Here is a 16678-nt window from a genome sequence, read left to right as displayed (position 1 = left end):
GTACCATTCCCGTATATCTAAGCAGGTCTAAACTCGAAACCTGTATTTTTTGTGGTGCCACCTACCAATAATGCACCACTAATATAAAATTATTTTTAAAGATTAAAAAAATATTTTTTTGAAAAAAAGGTGGTGCCACTTATACATCACCCTCCACTATCTTTAATATGCCATTTTGTAAAAAAGCCTTACAAGCACTATATTTTTCAAAAATAATATGTAGAATTTTTCATTAAATTATTAGCTAACTTTTAAAAAGTAAATTGAATTTCATTATAATTTTTAGATTTTAATTGTAATTTAACATTTTATTATTGTAATATTTTAATCATCAAAATAATTAATATATTTAATTATGTTCAATAATTTGAATAATTTTAAAACTAATCGAATAACTTTTTTGACGTCCAAATTAAAATTGAAGATCGAAAATTATTAATATTGAATAAATATTAGAATGGATGCACGAAATTCAAAATGGGAGTCCCATCAGGCTGACGAAAGACAGGACTACCACCTCCACGTCTCGCTCCCAGTCTCTTTTACTACCGCCACGTTCAAAAAATGTGCATGTGATACTTTGATTCCCATGTTGAGCAAGATAACGAAGATGAGTTTCAGAAATCTCTCAAAGAGATGATTTCTACCCTCCCTAAAGGGAACAACTGGGGTCTTTCCGGTCATCTATATCAGTATCAAGGTTTCTTGCTCACCCTGCCTTTCCTACAAAGAGTCATGTTAGTTCAACAACAGTTCCAAGCTCAACCCACTGATATAATGCTTTGCAGTGCCCTAGAACCGGCACAGCTTGGCTAAAATCTCTCACTTTCGCCACTATTACAAGAACTTCATACGATGCTTCTATCACTCCTTGCTTTTTAAGATGCCTCATGATGTTGTGCCTTTCATGGAGCTTTTTAAGATGATTCTACCACTCCTTTGCTTTTTAAATGCCTCATGATGTTGTGCTTTTTAAGATGCCCATTTTTCCGCTAATCGACATCTTGGAATTCCTCTCTTGGCCACTCATGCTCCTTATTCTTTCTTACCCACATCAATAATGGATTCTGGTTGTAAAATTATTTACATTTGCAGGGACCCCAAGGATACATTTGTTTCAATGTATCACATCTTTACCAGGTATGCGAAATCCCAAAACACTCAACCCATTGAACTTGATGAAGCGTTTGAGTTATTTTGTGAAGGCGTAAGTTGGTACGGATCTTATTGGGACCATGTTCTGGGGTACTGGAAAGCAAGCTTGGGACATCCGGACAAGTTTATGTTCTTGAAATATGAAGAAATGAATGAAGATACTGTTTTGTATCTTAAGAAATTGGCAGAGTTTATGGGTTGTCCGTTTTCATCAGAGGAACAGCAAAAAGGGGTGTAGTTTCGAGAATATAAGCAACTTGGAAGTGAATAAAAGTGGGAAACATCGTGAAGGGTAAGATCTGGAGACCGAAAACAAAATATATTTTCGGAAAGGGAAGGTTGGAGATTGGAAGAATGATTTGACGCCTGAAATGAGTAGACAGTTAGACCAAATAACTCAGCAAAAATTAAGTGGTTCAGGTTTAAGTTTTAATTAAATATGAAGGAAATGTTTCATTAGATCCATTTTCGAAACTAATAATGTGGTATAGGGTTTAATCTCTATTTTACTATCCTTTGATTAAGGATTAGGATTATATTTAAACCTTGTATTGTAGTTTCATCAAACTTAATTTGCAATTCTCTTTGAAAAGTGACTAGATTGCAGTGTAGGTTGGTGTTTTATTATTATTATTATTATTATTTAATGATAAATTTGGCTATTAACATTAAATGATTTTAATTATATTTTGAGTCTTTTAGGCTATAAATTTTGTTCTTTTCTTTTCTCAAACTATTTTTAACAGATTTAATGAAATTAACGGAGTTATGTGGAATTTCATATTGAAATATTGAGAGATAGTTTATTACTTTATAATTAAAATAATACAATAAATTAAAAAATAACTCATAATTTTAAAAAATTTTAATTATTTTAAAAATAATTCTTGAAACATTTTGAAAAAATTTGAAACCTTAAATTTATTTATTAAATCAATTAGAAAAGCAATTTGAAAAAATATATTAAAGGTTGATGGCTAAAAATGCTCAAAAATATAATTAAAATTATTTTAACAAAATATGCAAACATCAATGATCAAATTTATCATTAAACTTTATTTTTACTCGCTTTATAAATTATGTTCGAAATTTATAGTTATTTAAATGTAGAATATAAAACATTTGTTGATATTATTTCTTTAATTATTTTATCCATTTGAATTTTGTGTTGTTTTAAATTTGGTACATTCAAGTGATTAGATTTTATTATTTAGAAACCAATTTCAAATAGAGGGAAGCGGTGGCATTGTCTTGTTAGGTTTGAATAAAGGAATTTAGTTTTGATCTCCCTTTGTTAATTAAAATCATCAATTAAGCTCCTCTGTTAATGTAATCTTTGGTTCATCAAGTTGATTCTTAAAATAAATTGATATAGACTAATCAGATGATAACACATAAGACCTTCTAGTTTAATCAAAATTTATTATTTCCAAACTATAAAATTTAGGCTAATTATTTGAAGGTGTGACAAGTATCACATTTATTTATGTAATTAATTTTTTACTATACCTTGTTATGCACTTGGTACAGTGACAACATATTTTTAGTTAACTTTTACTAATATATTAAATATTTTTTCGATGAATTATAAGAGGAGGGTAAAATCCTAATAATAATGCAACTAGAGCAACTCAAATCCAAGCCACACTTGGGACAATAAATAGCCTGACCCTAGGTTGATATATCAAATAATTTTATATTATAAATTCCATACTCCTTTTCTTTTCTATCCTTAATTTTGTGTAGTTTATCAACCAATAGACAAAACTTATCACTATAAAGTTGAAATTTAATATGGAGCAATTTTCATTAAATCATTAGGTAATTATTTAAAAATAAATTGAATTTCATTATAATTTTAATTAAGTTCAATAGTTTGAATAACACTACTTTATATTATTTATATGAAATAAAAATACATATTTATTAAAATTTAAAATTTAAAACTAATATAAAAAGCATTCCGTATAAAGCTTAGTGAAGTTGTTAAAACCTACAAATTGAGAAGATAACATGTGATGATTATGGAGTATGGTAAAAGATAAAGAATAATTTATACAAAAAATAAAATACCGGGTTAGGTTAGTGTGGTAAAATAAATAATAAAGTTAGGTTAGTGAATATTTTGTGTTAGAAATTCCATATTTTTACGTTTTTTTTAAGAATAAGGCAAAATACCAAAAAAAGCCCTATTTTTTTAAAATTTATCGAAATGGGCCCGGTATTTTATTATTTATCGGAATGAGTCATTTTCCCTGAAACCGCATCCACGTCAGCGCGATGTCAGGGGACGTGTCAGAACATCGTGTCCACGTCAGCGCGCTTTGCTTATGTGGACACAAATCGCGTCTGAGGACGCAATTTCTTGACGTGGATGAACAGTTTATGTTTTTAGCTTGGAAAACTTTGAAAGGCCATAACTTTTGGCTCGGTTGTCCGATTGAGACAAATTTTTTATTTCAATAACTTTTCGAGATCTCGCTGACGACAAACAGTACCGGCGGTTTGCCATGATTTCGTCGAAAAAGATCCTTTTGCCCTAAATTTTGATTTTTCAGTTTAAAATTGAATTTTGAAACATTCAAATCATTATTTTCCTTATTTATTTGAAGTAAACACCGATTTTTTTTACGTAATTGTTGTATTATTTTTTTGATTTGACACGTGAATGGAATAGGTCCGATAAATCGTTAGAACGTAAGTAATATAATTAAGATAATAACAGATTTCTATAATATGTTAATTAATTAGTTTAGCTTAGTTGGTTAAGATGATTGCTCTTTTCCTTAGTACCTTGGTTCAAATCTTGTTGGTAACAATTTTGAATCTTTTTGTACTTGTTGCTATTGATGTAATATTGAAGAGTTAATTGATTAAAAAATAAATACAAGTACAAAAAGATTCAAAATTTATTTTTTTAAAATACCAAAAAAACCTTATATTTTTAAAATTTATCGAAATGGGCCCGGTATTTTATTTTTTTGACCATTGGGTATTGTTCACGCGCGGGCCGAAATCGCGTCCACGTCAGCGCGAGATGCTGACGTGGACGCGATTTCCTGACGCGTACCCTGACATCGTGCTGACGTGGACACGATTTCCCGGAAAAGGACCATTCCGGTAAATAATTAAAAAATGGGCTCATTTCGATAATTAAAAAAAAAGCTTTTATTAGTAAATTGCCCAACTCTTTCAGATATATTGAATAATTACGTAACTGATATAGTAAAACAATGTATATATTTTATATGTTATTATTAATTAATTTTAAATTATATATTTATGATTTATTGTATATTATTTTTAAAAATATATTTGTAATTTTCACATGCCTAATATAATTTCTAATTCTATATAGCTAGTGAAGTTATTGAACTCTACCAGCAAAATTAAGAGGATAACATGTATATAAAATTATAGTAAAAAATAAAAATTAATTATATAGAAAATGAAACCCATGCCAACTTTTTAACCTTGTACAAGGAGTTTAAACCCTCCAGTATATTGAATAATTACCTAACTAATATAGTCAAAAAAAAAAAATAGCGTAAAATCTTAAAACTAATCCAATAACTGAAAATTATTAATTTTTATTAAATGGGAGTCCCCCATTAGGCTGACGAGGTTGTTTCTGGTTTAGGACCGACTACTGCCCTAAGACAGGACCCACCACCTCCACGTCTCGCTCCCAATCTCTTTCACTACCGCCACGTCCAAAAAATTTGCGTATGTGATTTTAATTCTTTCAGCCTATATATAAAGCCATTGTTTCCATACTACTTGCACTCATTAATCATGGAATCCCACTTTGATTCCCATGTTGAGCAAGATAACGAAGATGAGTTTCAGAAATCTTTCAAAGAGATGATTTCTACTCTCCCTAAAGGGAACAGCTGGGGTCTTCCCGATCATCTATATCAGTATCAAGGTTTTTGGCTCACCCCACCTTTCCTACAAGGAGTCATGTTAGCTCAACAACAGTTTGAGGCTCAACCCACTGATATCATACTTTGTAGTGCTCCTAGAACCGGCACAGCCTGGTTAAAATCTCTCACTTTCGCCACTATTACAAGAACTTCATTCGATGATTCTACCACCCCTTTGCTTTTCAAGATGCCTCATGATGTTGTGCCTTTCATGGAGCTTGATCATGCCCATTTTTCCGCTAATCGACATCTTGGAATTCCTCTCTTGGCCACTCATGCTCCTTATTCTTTCTTACCCACATCAATAATTGATTCTGGTTGTAAAATTATTTACATTTGCAGGGACCCCAAGGATACATTTGTTTCAATGTATCACCTCTTTACCAGGTATGCAAAATCCCAAAACACTCAACCCATTGAACTTGACGAAGCGTTTGAGTTATTTTGTGAAGGCGTAAGTTGGTACGGACCTTATTGGGACCATGTTCTGGGATACTGGAACGCAAGGTTGGAACATCCGGACAAGTTTATGTTCTTGAAATATGAAGAAATGAATGAAGATATTGTTTTGTATCTTAAGAAATTGGCAGAGTTTATGGGTTGTCCTTTCTCATCAGAGGAACAGCAAAAAGGGGTGCCTGAAAAGATTGTAAAGATGTGTAGTTTTGAGAATCTAAGCAACTTGGAAGTGAATAAAAGTGGGAAACATCGTGAAGGGCAAGGAAATTTGGGGATTGAAAACAAGATTTATTTTCGGAAAGGGAAGGTTGAAGATTGGAAGAATTATTTGACGCCTAAAATGGCCACACGGTTGGACGAAATAACTCAGCAAAAGTTAAGTAGCTCAGGTTTAAGTCTTAATTAAATACGAAGCAAATGTTTCATTAGATCCATTTTCAGAACTAATAATGTATGCATGGTGCCTAGTTTCTTTTTTTTAAAGCATGGGTAGGGTTTGATCTCTATTTTACTATCCTTTGATTAAGGATTAGGATTATGTTTTGTAATTTCATCAAACTTGAGAAGTGATTAATGTGTATTGTCACGATACTCAATATTTGTTAGTATTTTCTTAAAATTATTTTATCATAGAGAGAGATCCATCATATTTTATATGAATCATATTTTAGCAACTGAACCATCATATTTAATGTTCCATTTATATAAAACATACATGTATAAATTAAAATTTTTAACTATTTATTTTATATAAAAATAACTATTAAATATATAAATAATATTTTAAATCTATATGATAGAGATATAGAATTAATTAAAAAATTATGTTGATGATAAATATAAATATATTAATAAATTCAATTTTTAGATCATTAAAATAAAAAATAAAAAATTATATAAAATGAGATAATGTAAATGGTAGTCACCTGTTTTATCATATAGTTTAGTAGAAAATTGGATGTGTTGATTGATTTTTGAATTTTGGAAGATTGAAGTGATTGGGAAAATGGAAGAAAAGGACCTACATACATCCAATTTGAAAGAAAGGGAAGCGGTGGCGTATGGATTCTATCTCCTTTGTTAGGTTTGAATAAAGATTTCCCTTCATTACTTTCTAATATAAATTTGTTAACTTTTAACCAAAAGAACTATGACATTCTTGTCTCCATTTTAAAATATAAATTAATAAATTTAGGTTTATATGTAAAGAAAATAAAAAAACTGTGAAAAAATAATTAATTTTTTATATTAAATTCGCATCTAATTGAGTCTTTATTTTAAATTAAATAATCAATTAAGTTTTTTTGTTAACGGAATTTATGGTTAATTAAGTTGGCCGATAGACCAATTAGATAGTGATGTAATATTGCAACATTTAGTTTAATCGAATATATTTCTATAAAGAATATTGTAAATCATAATTGTAGAAACCATTTTTATAAAATTTGAAAAACGAGGATCGACTTCGAAAATAAAATGGGAGTCGCCACCGATCTTTTATTAATGTGTGACCGGTTCACCGTTAAAATGATTTTGGTTTGCGAAATTTTGAGAAAATAAGTTCGGGAGTCGGTTACGTACGAGGAAGGGTTAGCACCCTCGTAACACTCAAAATTGGTACCAAATTGATTGTTTAATGTTTTAATGTCGAAATTTTGAAAAGATTTTGAAATACAATCCTCTGAAGTTTAAATTTGAATAAACCAAATTGCATAATAAGACGCATTTATTTCGAAGAAATAAATTGCCACACTCAGTGAGTTAGGGTGCGACAGTTCAATCTTTAAAGTTAGATTTGTCCTTTTAGATTTTAAAAATTCACATGTTTTGATAAGGATATTTGGTTAGTTGGGTGAATCGAGAAATTGGAATCCAATAAGTTAGGGTTCAATTTCTCGAGATTCCTAAACACCAAATATTGCCTTTATTTTAAAATCGAGACAACAAGATGTCATATCCAGTAAGTTAGGACCCAACATCTTAAAATCTCACATGCTTTATTTTGAAATTGTAGGGTTTTAACAAAATAAGCACTTGGCTATCTAAATTCATCGAGAAGAATTGAAGCCCAGTAAGTTAGGGCACAACTCACTCGAGAACCATGAACACCAAGCCTTTTCTGAAAATTATGAAATAAAATGATTGTAGTGCTTTGATAAAATACAATTTTTACAAATGAGACATGATTGAATAGTAATACATAATATAAAAGATAAATAGCAACACAAACCTACACTAAGACGTAACAAGTAGGTGATAGATAAATACAAATAGAAATAATGATTTTAGTCATATTATACTAATACCAACATCAATGTTCGAAAGCTAAACAAATCTATCATCAATTTTAAGAATACACCAAGATAATAAAAAATGAAAAAATGTCCTATGTATAAAAGTTTTAAAATAAATTGCACGCATGAACTCAAAATAAACTTGAAATAAAATAATAACAACCTTAAAAAATTTTATATAAACATTTAGCATATAGATATACAAAATGAATTTTAAGATATAACCTAAACAAAACATTAAAATATATACAAATTATACCAAATTCTTATAAAAATATACATATTAATAAATAATGAATCAAATAATAACATGTCAAGTTTGAAGATAAAATATATAATAGATATTAAAAATAATATATGATAAATTTAAAACATATCAATAATAATTTAAAATAACAGTATATTACATTTTAAAATTATACTAATAATAAGTTTAAAAGTAATGTCAAACTAAATATTAAAATATGCTATAAATAAATATATTAAAATAAGTACTAAATTCGATTTAAAGTTATACTATTAAAATCAAGTTAAGGTTAAGACATAATTTAAATATAAAGAAATAATAATAATAATAATAATAATAATAATAGGATTAAAAATGATATTGGAATTCAAATAAAAATAAAAATAAAACACTACAAATAGAAATAAAAAAAGAAGAAATAAAGATAAACTAAATTGGTAATCGACTTAAAAAATGAGGGGCTAAAATTGTAATTAAACGCATGACCTGGGCATTCAATCCTAATAATGAAAACGACACCGCATAACTGTGGATCAATTTGAAAACAAAATAAAATGCGCGATTCAAATTAAAAAAAATTGAAGAAAATCAAATCGAAACATCACAAAACAAGAGGGACTTGTCGTGCGAATAGACCAATGAACAGAGACGCGCGGATCCTGCCCCGGGTCGGGTCACCACGCTGGTCTGAGCCTCTAAACGGCGTCGTATCATGGCCACTGCACAGGCTCTAAACGATGTTGTTTCTTTCACTACTTATAAGTAGAACCCTAGAGCAATCAACAATTTATTTTATTTAAAATAAAACCTAAAAGATTTGCTTGCTGTTTTTGGCGCCGTTCTGTGAAGCAATCTTTCTAAAAGGAACTTTGAATCCTTGCTCAAACTCCGATTGCGACGGAGAGAACCAGGATCCTGCGGCCAGGTAAGTTCTCTTCTAACTCCTCATTTTTAAAAAGAAAAGAAAAAAAAATAACATAGATGGATCCCCTCGCCGCATCTGTGGACCGACTGCTCAGGGGATCCTCAGCCTTGTCCTACCCCGGTTGCGACGGAGCGAACGGAGACCAGGTAAGCCTCTCATTTACTTTCTCTCTTCTATTTTAGTATTAATCAATGAACAAAGGAGCAGAGAAAAAAGAAAAAGCAAAAAAGATTAACAATCACCTTTCAAACTTTTTTGATTTCTTCGAATGAATTTTTTTATACAATATGTGTGTGTGATTTTTTTGTCTCTGTGTCCTTTACAAAGGCCTTGCCTTTTTGTTTTATAGGCCGAAAGAAAAATAAATAAAAAGAATCCATTTTTCTGTTTTCTCTGCTGCGTTTTCTTCCCATTTGTAGGTACGGCGTGCGGGGCTGGGGACATGGCATGTACGGAGGCGCGCGCGAGGGCAAAGGCTCAGAACATACGGAGGCTGGTCACGTGCGGACGAGAGGAGCTCCTGCGACGTTGGGGTTTGCCCTAGGATTGCTCTGTATTTTTCTTGTTGGGCCGCTTCGTCATTGGGCTAGGGTTTTAGAAATTTAGGTTGGGTCTGGGTTGAATTTGGGTTGTGATATTGGGCTTAGTGGGTCTGATGTATTTTGGGTTTGTAATGTGGACTGATAGACTTTTAAAATTTTTTGTTTTCATTTATATTTTTGTTTATTTATTTATTTCTGATTTGGGCCGGGCAAATTTGGTTTATTACAATAATGATATAAAAATTAGAGAAAATAAAAATATTAAACTTAAAATATTTTAAAATATTAAAATTGATATAAACTTATAAAATAATAAAACTTATAAATATTTAAAACATTTAAAATTTTAATAAATTCTAATAAATTCTATTTTATAAAATTAATAAAACATATTTAAATATTTAAAATTATATAAAACGTGTAAAAATCATAAAATTATAAAAATATATATTAAAATCATAAAGATTATTAAATATTAAAAGTATTAAAATTGATATTAACTTATAAAATTATAATAAAACTTATGAATATTATAAAAATATAATAAATTATTATAAAATTTAAAAAAATTTAGAACATTTAATATTTTATAAAACTTATAAAAATTCATAAAAATTAATAAATATAAAAATTATAGTTTATAAAAAAACATTTCAACCCTAAATCATAATAAATCATTGGATAATGAAAATAATTATCATTTTCATGCTTGATATTCCACCAATAAAATGAAAATTGTGACGGGCAATTTACCAATAAAAGCTTTTTTTTTTCAAAAATTAACGGAATGGGTCCATTATTTTATTATTTACCGGAATGGTCCTTTTTCGGGAAATTGCGTCCACGTCAGCGCGACGTCAGCGCAAGCGCCAGGACATCGCGTTCACGTTAGCGTGAGTTGTTGACGTGGCAGCAAATCGCGTCCTTAAGAACGCAATTTGCTGCCACGTCAGCGCTGACGTGGATGCGATGTCATCCGCGCGTGAACAGTACCCAACGGTAAAAAAAACCATAAATACCCCCACCCCTTTTTATTTTTTCACAAACAAATCCTCTCTCATATTTCCTCTCAATTCCTCTCAATTTCCTTCCAAAATTCTCTCAATTTCCTTCCAAAATTCTCTCAATTTCCTTCCAAAATTCTCTCAAATCTATATTTAATTTCGATTTCTTCTCAATTTCCTTTTTTAAAATAATTTTAATTTTTTTATATTTTTATAAATCGTAAAAATTTGTCCGATTTCATCAATGGCCGGATCATTGACTTGTCTTGATAGGCATCACATATCGGTGGAACAAATGACAATGGTAAGTGTTAAATTTAATTTTTAAATATTATTTAAGAATTTTTTATTTATGCATTTTTAGATAATTATTAATTTATTATTTGTTATAAAAGGCTGTAGATCGGGTATTGGAATGCAATATCCGGAATATGAATGCTCCTCCATCACCGTTGGTAGAGAACTACCTGCGGGAAGCGGGTTTTTGGCACGTGGCGACGGTGGGCCGGGGATGCAAGTTGGACCCGAAACTGATCAGTGCGTTGATCGAGAGGTGGAGACTCGAGACGCACACATTCCATCTTCCATGTGGAGAGTGCACTATCACTCTAGAAGATGTTAGTCTGCAGTTGGGATTACCGGTGGACGGGCACCCAGTCACCGGGTCTGCCCAATCTAGCAATTGGGAGGCGGTGTGCTACGAGCTTTTGGGCGCTATTCCGGAGAAAATTGAGGGAGGTAAGGTCGAGATGGGCTAGTTACGTGACACATTTCCTGATCCGGATGAAGATTCAACCGAAATTGAAAGAATCCGATATGCTCGGGCATACATTCTTCAATTAATTAGAGGTTATCTGATGCCCGACACGTCACGGAGCCGCGTACATCTAAGATGGCTGCTAAAACTCGTTGATTTTAGAGCAGTCGGTGAATTTAGTTGGGGGTCTGCCGTCTTGGCAACATTATATCGGGAGATGTGCGGGGTGACGCGACCGAGGAGAGCAAACATCGGAGGTTGCCTGTCACTACTACAGTCATGGGCACGATTTCGATTTCTATTTCTACGTCCTCGAGTGAACCACCCATATAGATTCCCACTCATAACGAGGTAAATTTTATTATATTACATTTTACAATTATTATGTAGATTTTTAAAAATAAAAGTATGCTAAAAATTTGTTTAATTAGGTGGAACCATTCGGCAAGTTATGCTCGATTACCGTCTTTTTTTGAAGATATACGGCTTCTATTGGACCAACGGTTGGAAGCAGAAGTAAGTATTATTGCAAATAGATATTTCCATACATTCGCTATTCGATTGATATTTAGTATTTAGTATTTAGTATTTAGTATTATGTATGTATATAACTAATATTTCTATCATGTTCATATAGTTTCAATGGACACCATACGAGGATCCGGCAATTCGGGCAGTAATCTCGAAAGAGTTTTTACAAAATCCACAAGCTTGGCACGTGAAAGTCGTGTTGGTCAACTACGCAACCGTGGAGCCGCACTAGACAAACATAGTGCTACGATAGTTTGGATGTAGACAACCGATTTCAGTGGATCCTGAGGTGTTTGATGATCAACACAAAATCGACCTTCGGTAATTGAATACGGATTGGCCGAGATACTGGTCTGAGTACACGGAAATGTGGGAAGATCGGTATGAATATCTACCTACTCGGGAACCAATCATTATTCTGGAGTTATCGTGCGTTTCAGAATACATGCCATGGTTTAGGATCCATGGCAAGCCGTATTTACTGACGCCAGAGGAGAGACAGCGACAAATACGTGTCGAAAGGGTAAGGTGCGGGCCTCTAAATCCAAGACGACAAGACGAATGTAGCCCCTCAATGAGGCCCAGACATTCACCTGGCTTATCATCAGCGGCCATGCAATCACCAGGCCCAACGAGAGCACCGACGCAGTCACCCGACGCAGTAGTTCAACCAATGATACCCACGCAACCGCCTTTTCAGATGATGCCAGGTGCGTTTCCTAACCCTTATATGTACCCTAACCCTTATATGTATCCTTTTTCGAGTCCTATGGCAGGTTGAAGCCAAATGTCTGGTTCAGCTCCATTTCCTGTTATGCCGATCGGACCGCCGATGTATAGGCCAGCGGTGCAGGAGGGATCGCAAGGGGGGCCGTCGGGGAGCTTTTCTTTTTATCAATCTCCACCAACGTATGAGTTTCAAACACCGTTGCCGTTCCTGATGCAAACACCTCCACATACACTATTCTTTGAAGGTGGATCATCGTCCCAAGTCCGACAACCAGCTGCCGAACCGAAAGAACCAGAATCCCCACCAGAGGAAGAACAACCGCCGCCAGAAGCTAGAGAACGGAGTAATCCAGCGCGTAACCGTCGACGGTCGCCATGTGGCACTGAATTCCCCGGGTATAGACATTGATGGCCTAGCCTAATTTATTTGTACAAATATTTTGAATATTTTGATATTATTTTATGTAAAAAAATGTAAATTTTTTGAGTTATTTTGATATTATTTGATGTAATAAAATAGAAGTTTATGACATGTAATAAAAACCCTAGCCTAATTTAATTAAAAACCCTAAACCCTTAACTTAAAAACTCTAACCTAATTTAATTAAAAACCCTAACCTAATTTAATTAAAAGCCCTAAACCCTAAAATTAAAAACCCTAACCCTAACCTAATTCAATCAAAAACCCTAAATCCTTAAATTAAAAACCCTAACCTAATTTAATTAAAAGCCCTAAACCCTTAATTAAAAGCCCTAACCCTAACCTAATTCAATCAAAAACCCTAAACCCTTAAATTAAAAACCCTAACCCTAACCTAATTCAATCAAAAACCCTAAACCCTTAAATTAAAAACCCTAACCTAATTTAATTAAAAGCCTTAAACCCTTAATTAAAAACCCTAACCCTAACCTAATTCAATTAAAAACTCTAAACCCTTAAATTAAAAACCCTAACCTAATTTAATTAAAAACCCTAACCTAATTTAATTAAAAGCCCTAAACCCTTAATTAAAAACCCTAACCCTAACCTAATTCAATTAAAACCCTAACCTTAACGTAATGTTAGATTTGGAAAAGTATTTTGACTGGTACTAACAAATAATAATTTTACATTATTTGATAATTTTACTAACCATTAATACAATTTTTGACTTAATAATTTTACATTCACATAATGTTAGATTTGGAAAAATGTTTTGAGTGGTACTAACAATTAATAATTGTCTATAATTTGATAATTTTACTAACCATTAATACAATTTTTTGACTTAATACAATTTATCAATTAATAATTTCACAAACTTAATTTTTTTACAATTACATTCAACTATTGCAATTAGGGCATGATCGACTTGTATGGCCTGGATTCCTACACCATATGCATAACTTCGTTTGACTGGCTGTTTATTGGATATCCATATTGTTACGTATTCTAGTCAAGCAAGGTCGACCCTTTGGTTTGCGACGTAATTCTCTATCCGGTAATAGCTTAAAAGGAGCAAGAGATACGGGCGGCCACTTACGTTCATCTGGGACCGGTGAGAAAACGTGTCTCTATACGTTGTACATGTTTTCTAATTTGTACACTTCGTCCACATAACTCATCGGATCCAGACGGAGTTTCTGGCAAGCTGCAATAACATGAGCGCATGGATACCGAAGTGCATCAAACATCCTACAGTCACAAGTCCTTTTTCGCAAGTGTACACGATATTGCCCGCCAACAACACCTTGGTGCGGTCTATCAAACTCTGTCACGTGAAACCATAAATTGTCTCATCGTGACACACTGTGTGCATGGTGTTTGCCATCGCCTTGGCCTTGTTAATTTCTTGAACTACCTTACTGCACCATACATGGCCTCCCTGCATCTGGCCTGCATAACTTGCTGCTCGTTTTGGAAATAGCGTCGCCAAATGAAAATATGTCTTTCGCACAATTGATGTTATCGGTAGATGGCGCGTTCCTTTAAGAACAGAATTTATGCATTCTGCCAGGTTCAACGTCATATGGCCATGTCGTAGGCTGCCGTCGTATGTTTGTGCCCACTGTTCGAAATGTATGTTACAAAGGTAGTCCGCCCCTTCGCCGTTTTGGGATCTTAAAATTGCCAACATCTCGTGAAAACGATCTTTATTTATTTCATACCCTGCCAATATAATATCATAGCGAATAATTTATATCACTTCTACCAATAAAACTAATTCAAATTGACAAACGAAATAACACAGATATAGACTAAATACCCATGTTGGTCATTTATCGTCGTTCGCTCTTATATGGATATTGCCTGTAGTAGTTCGAAGCAACGTGTCTTAGGCAATATCTATGGTGTGTGCGCTGCCATAAGCTTCTCTCTCGATCAAATGCAACTAGTAAACCGGTGCCCCGATCTGAAATAACACAGATATTAGGTTGGGGGCACACATACCTCATTAACCTAGAGAGAAAGAAATCCCAGTCATCAGACGACTCCCCCAGTGTTATTGCAAAAGCAATTGGAAAAATTCTCCCACCGCCATCCTGTGCCACTGCAAGCAATAGCCGATGAGTATACCTACCAAACATGAAGGTACCGTCAATTTGTACCAACAGCTTGCAATATGGAAATGCGTCTCGGCATTGCTTAAAGGTCCAAAACAGGCGTTTGAACACTTGGCATCCACGCAGCAATCGGCCGTTGTAGTACGCATGTTTCGTTTCAAGGTCTGTGATGGCACCGGGAACGTATCTCTCTAGCACCTGACACCACTGCCATATTTCATTATATGAGGCGTCCCACCCACTATGCATCTTCTCCAACGCCTTTTTCTTAGCTATCCAAGCCTTGCGGTAAGAGGGCATGTACCCCATTTGGCTACGGATATTGGCAATTAACACTGGTACTGAAGTCCTAGGATCTGCTTTTATCGTGGGCAGTATCAAGCTAGCTAACATAGCTAAATCCATTTTCGGATGATCTTGTGAAACACCTACAAAGGGAGTACATTAAATAATTAATAATTGCATAATAAAAGTATTATTCAGATACAGTCAATACTGTACCTGCAGCACATATATGTGGACCTTTGTTCTTTTTTATCTCCCACAATCTGTCCTTTTCCTTAACGAGGCATAGATTTTCCATGAACATATGCCGTCTTGCACCACACACTTCACCTCAAACTTATCAGATTTTGATTTAACGACGTGGTAGTTAACGCTGTTTTTGATGCTATGTTGTTTCAAAGCACCAATAAAACTATCATTGTTGGTAAACTGATTACCAACTTCTAGTTCACCGAAATCTACCCCCGAACTTGTACGATCACGCAACCGGTGTGGTAGATCTAGAAACTCTAACGCATTATCTGCAGACAGATCGACATTATACATGTGGGCTGGAGGTGAGTATGCTCTGAATCGTGGATTTTCTTCCTCATCTGAACTCCTGTCAGCATCTTCAGCCTCTGTTGGAATAGGCTCTGGTTTAGAAAATAAGTCAACTTCTGCACCATCCGGCCCGGGCTCTCGGGGTGGATCCACATTCGAGTCATCTTCTAACCCACAATCATCTACAGTGTACGAGGTCCCCTTACCGGTTGACGTCGTAGGAAGTACATCATCCTTTCTTCTGGGCATTTGATAACGTCCCCAATTGGATGTAGATTGCCACCCGCTAGAACTTGATGCCGCTCCCCAGTACGTATTTCCAGCATCAAACATCGAGCCATCGATGTACATGTCCCATCCACTGACAGAGTGTCTTGCAGGGGATGTGCAATTGACACCGCTACCGAACATGGGCTGTTCCGTATTTTGTAACCCGTTGACTGAGTGTCGGCCAGGGGTGGTGTATACATCTCGAACACCGGTCGCTGGTACATCAGTTGGCGATGTAAATTGTACATATAACTCAATATAAGCTGCTCCACTAGCAAGATGAGTCTGCACCATTGCCTCCAAGCTACGAGCACCTTTTATGTCAAACGAGTCATATGTAACCGGATTAACAGAAGAACAAAATCGATACGTGATAGACAGAACTTTCATTGGCGTCGTTCCAAAAATTTTACGCCTAATCCTTTTACGAAGTTCTGTCAAATCTATGTTCTGGTTAAAAACCAGTT

The 16678-nt window shown here is 33.8% G+C and overlaps 1 protein-coding gene and 1 pseudogene across 1 annotated transcript; both read left to right on the top strand.

The window, feature by feature from the left end:
• Positions 1-636: 636 nt before the first annotated feature.
• LOC128035520 (cytosolic sulfotransferase 17-like) lies at positions 637-1636 on the top strand (annotated as a pseudogene).
• A 3278-nt stretch (positions 1637-4914) lies between these two features.
• Positions 4915-6148, top strand: LOC105764757 (flavonol sulfotransferase-like). Its single transcript, XM_012583506.2, has one exon. The coding sequence runs from the start codon at positions 4951-4953 to the stop codon at positions 5944-5946; it is 996 nt and encodes a 331-aa protein (XP_012438960.1). The 5' UTR covers positions 4915-4950; the 3' UTR covers positions 5947-6148.
• The last annotated feature ends 10530 nt before the right edge of the window (positions 6149-16678 follow it).

The sequence above is a fragment of the Gossypium raimondii genome, chromosome 12 (assembly GCF_025698545.1).
Source record: "Gossypium raimondii isolate GPD5lz chromosome 12, ASM2569854v1, whole genome shotgun sequence".
NCBI classification, from domain to species: Eukaryota; Viridiplantae; Streptophyta; class Magnoliopsida; order Malvales; family Malvaceae; genus Gossypium; species Gossypium raimondii.
The sequence above is the reverse complement of the archived record's forward strand: the minus strand, read 5'-3'. Positions and strand labels throughout refer to the sequence as shown.